General features: G+C 66.4%; 1 protein-coding gene across 1 annotated transcript in view; it reads right to left on the bottom strand.

Moving 5' to 3' along the window:
- The window catches only part of SSPO (SCO-spondin), a 65,554-nt gene that overhangs the window by 13,820 nt on the left and 48,002 nt on the right, over positions 1–3,732 (bottom strand). The window contains 8 exon segments of the mRNA XM_027766664.1: positions 144–296; positions 640–984; positions 1,071–1,117; positions 1,190–1,342; positions 1,565–1,811; positions 1,911–2,005; positions 2,007–2,040; positions 3,181–3,348. Coding sequence (XP_027622465.1) covers positions 144–296; positions 640–984; positions 1,071–1,117; positions 1,190–1,342; positions 1,565–1,811; positions 1,911–2,005; positions 2,007–2,040; positions 3,181–3,348 — 1,242 coding nt within the window.

Below are 3,732 nucleotides of genomic sequence, written 5' to 3'. Positions count from 1 at the left end.
GGTGGGGGTGGAGTGGAGGCTGCTCTTGGCCACTCTAGGTCCCGGGGCATCAGGTCTGCTCTGAGAGGAACGGGGGGGTCCCAGCCGGGCCCTTGGAGCTGCTCCCCCTGCTCAGCTCCCTGGCTGCGCTTCCTGGGCCTCACCAGAGCAGTTGCCCATGAGGCAAGGCCGGAAGTGGCCATCCAGACGTGTGCAGGGTGGGCCTTCCCTGGCCCCTCGGGGCGCCGGGCGCTGGTGTCGGTAGCGCTGCTGCACTGGCCCCTGGCAGGAGCCCCAGCCGCTCCACACGCACTCCTCTAGGGGCCAGGGAGGGGGTCAGCCGAGGCCTCGGGGCTCCCCCTGCCTCTCCCCGCCCTCGTCTGCCCTCCCCTCTCGCCCTGGTCCTAGGCGACACCCTGCACAGGAAAAGGGCAGGCTGGACCCGAGATCTCTGTAAAGCCCAGCAGGCTGCGCGGCTCTCATCTCAGGAAGGTTACCTTGCCAAGGGCTGAAGGACGAGGGGATGGGCAGGGAACAAAGAACGCGGGGACCCACACGGAGACAGATGTATAGGGGATCGTCTGGGGCAGGGACAGGTATTACTCCCCGAGTTCCCCAAGGAAGGAAAACGGGGAGCGGGCCTTGTTTCCGCACACTCACCCAGGCAGGGCCCCGGGTAGCAAGCCTGGGTGTCCAGGTGGAGGAAGGTGCCATTACAGGTGGGGTCTGCCCTGGCCAGAGGGCAGGGGCAGGACCCGGAGCGGGAGGCCAGGCCTGGGCCGCAACTGCGGGAACAGGGTCCCCACGGGCCCCAGGAGCAGGCCTCCAGCAGTCCTGGACAAGGCTGCTGCCCACAGAGCTGAGTCTGGGTGTCGGGGCCCTCACAGGGTGCTGACTCATGGCCAGGGGCTGCAGCTGTGCAGATCCGGGTTCGGACCTGGGCTCCACCTCCACAGGAGATGGGGCAGTCGGACCAGGGGGACCACAGCGTCCAGGCCCCGGGCACTGTGGAGGACAAAGGCACGGTTGGAGGGCTGCAAGGAGCTGAGGCCCACAGGGCGTGGCAGGCGGAGGGGGTGTGGGACACAGACCTGTGCACTGGGTGTCTTCACAGACCACACCCTCGGGGCTGCAGGAGCTGGGGAGGAGACTGGACTCAGGGACCACTGTCCAGCAGGGCCACTGGTCACCGGCCCTGTCCCACACTTACCACTGCTGGCACTCTCCCTGTGGCCAACTGTCCCCCAGGGCACGGGGCTGGGCGCCCTGCAAGCACAGGGCTGGGCACGGGGCCTGTGGGCAGGGCTGACTCTGGGCCTGCTCCTGACGACACTCGGGGGCCCATGAGCCCGACGTGGAGGACCTGGGGGGAGAGGAGGTGAGGTGGCCCAAACCCAGACCTTTCATCTCCTCTGCCTCCTGGTGAGACCCAGTGGAAACCCCAGGTGGGCATGAGTATGGCTGGGGGAAGGCCAGGGCTACCGGAGACAATGCCAGGCTCCCGGAAGCCCGCATCAGAGATGGACCATGCCAGGAGAGGAAGGCGAGGAGGGTGAGGGGCCACCTGGCCGGGCCCGGCTCGTACCGGAAGCGGCTCTGCTGCCCTCCGGGCCCACACGAGCGGCTACAGGGGCTCCAGGCTGACCAGCTGCTCCAGGCGCAGTGGGCAGGGGGCGGGCAGGGCTGTGCCGTGCAGGAGAGCCGCCCCGCCCGGCAGGAGCAGTTATTGCAGGCGTCCTGGTGCTGGCTCCCAGGGGCCCAGCTGCGGCCCCAGGCATCTGTGCACTCGCAGTGCCCGATGGGCACGCAGACACCATCTTGCTCCAGGAACCCTGTGGGGAGGCGGCCCTCGAGCACCAGCGCCGCCACCTGGGCCCACCCGCCTCCCTCCTGCACGGTTCTGGCGCGCCTGAGCGGCTGGCGGCACCTACCCTCAGTGCAGTGGCAGCCCGGCTGGCAGGCCTGGCTGTCCTCACACATGACTCCCTCCTGGAGGTCTGAGCAGCGGCGGGGGGAGCGGGGGGCTCCTGACCACCTCCATGCCCACTGGGCAGCCCTCCTCTGAGCAGAGGGAGAGGCCCAGTCACGAGGGCCCGAGGCCAGGGCTCAGCCCCTCGTCCTATCAGGGGCCCCCTTACCTCGGTGAAGCTGCCCATCCTTCTCCCCATGTTGGTGCCCATGGGGGTGCGGGGCACTGGGGAAACCCCAGGTTGGGCTCTTCACAGCCATGAGCTCCTCACCCACCTGAGAGTTCTCAGCACCTTGCCTGGCACCCCGCAAATGCCTGCTGAGCTACACCAAATGTGTGCATCTCTGAGGCCGGTGTTCACGCCTGAACCTCTCCATGTTCACCCAGAGGGACTGGGAGTGCCCAATGTAGGTGGGGATGTTTTTCTTCCTCTCTCTCTCTCTCTCTCTCTTTCTTTCTTTTTCTTTCTTTCTGAGAGTGATTTTTCCTACAGGATTTGTGCGCTCACCAGAGAGAGACAGAAAGCAAGAAATCGCCCCCTCCCAGGGGAGATGGCCACACCATTATCTCCCCTCCACTCTCCTCTCAGGATTTTGGGCACGCACACACACACCTGGTATAAGTTTAAGCCGCCGGGTCCGAGACTCAAACCATGGTTGACTACATAGGAGTCCATCAATATAACCATTATGCCATCTGGCGGTCCCGTGGGTGGGGACTTTCTAATGGGGTGATGGGATCTTAGAGAGCTAAGGCCTGTGGGGCTGGTGAGCTGGGGAGACCAGTTTAAGACAGCTGAAATGTCGGGGAGCACATGAGCTGGGCTCAGGTACAGCCCGTCTGGCTCAGTGCAGGGTCCAGGGTCCACCCTGGCTGACCGTGTCACTCTCAAATCCTCCAGAAATTCTGAGAGGGCCAGGTGGTCCCTGGGAACTCTGGGGTGGGGAAAGCTGAGAGGGGGCTCTCTGCCTTAGGGTGGGTGGGGTGGGCAGGGGATGGGTCCTAGCAGCTCATCCCTGGGCCAGGCACACGGCTGGGAGCCCACAGTTGGGAGCCCTGGCCCCATGCTCAGGGCAGCTGCCCACCCCGAAGGGGTCTCAGTTTCCTTAGCTGCCCAACAAGGTACCAGCCCAGCCCCTAGGTCATGTGGAACTGTGGGGCTGGCGTCAAAGGTGGGCGGGGAGAGCCGGGGGTGGGGCGTGTAGTGGGGGGGGATGTCCCCGCTGCCGTACCACAGGGCTCAGGGTTGCAGAGCCGGACATGACGTCTCTCGCCCACACAGGGGGCACCCCCGTTCTTGGGTGGGGGACTCGAGCAGCTGCGGCTCCTCAGGGACTGGCCCCCTCCACAGCTCCGGTCACACCAGGACCAGGGGCTCCAGGGTGACCAGCCCCCGGGCACTGCACAGGAAAGAGAATGGCTGCCTGAGGGGTGGCTCAGGCGGGGCCGGCGCGTCCCCCAGCCGGGGCCAGCTCCTGCCCCAGTGGAAGTGTGTTCTCAGGCGGGCTGGGTGCTGGCCTGCTCAGCCCCTCACCTGGGCAAGCTCGCAGGTTGCAGAAGCGGTGCTCCTGGTAAGCGGTGAGGATGTCGGGGCACCAGTGCCCGCCGGGCCCTGGGGGGTGGTAAGCCCGCAGGCGGTGCTGCTGGCCCACTCCGCAGCTGCGGGAGCAGGGCTCCCACGGGGCCCACGCTGTCCAGGAACAGTTCCCGGCCTCACAGCCTGGGCCAGAGCATGGGGGCAACTCTGCAGGACGAGAGAGGCAGAGCTAGCTGGCTCCACGCGT

This window comes from Tupaia chinensis, unplaced genomic scaffold (assembly GCF_000334495.1).
Source record: "Tupaia chinensis unplaced genomic scaffold, TupChi_1.0 Scaffold143622_1, whole genome shotgun sequence".
Lineage (NCBI taxonomy): Eukaryota > Metazoa > Chordata > Mammalia > Scandentia > Tupaiidae > Tupaia > Tupaia belangeri.
This window is presented reverse-complemented; position numbering and strand designations above follow the sequence as displayed.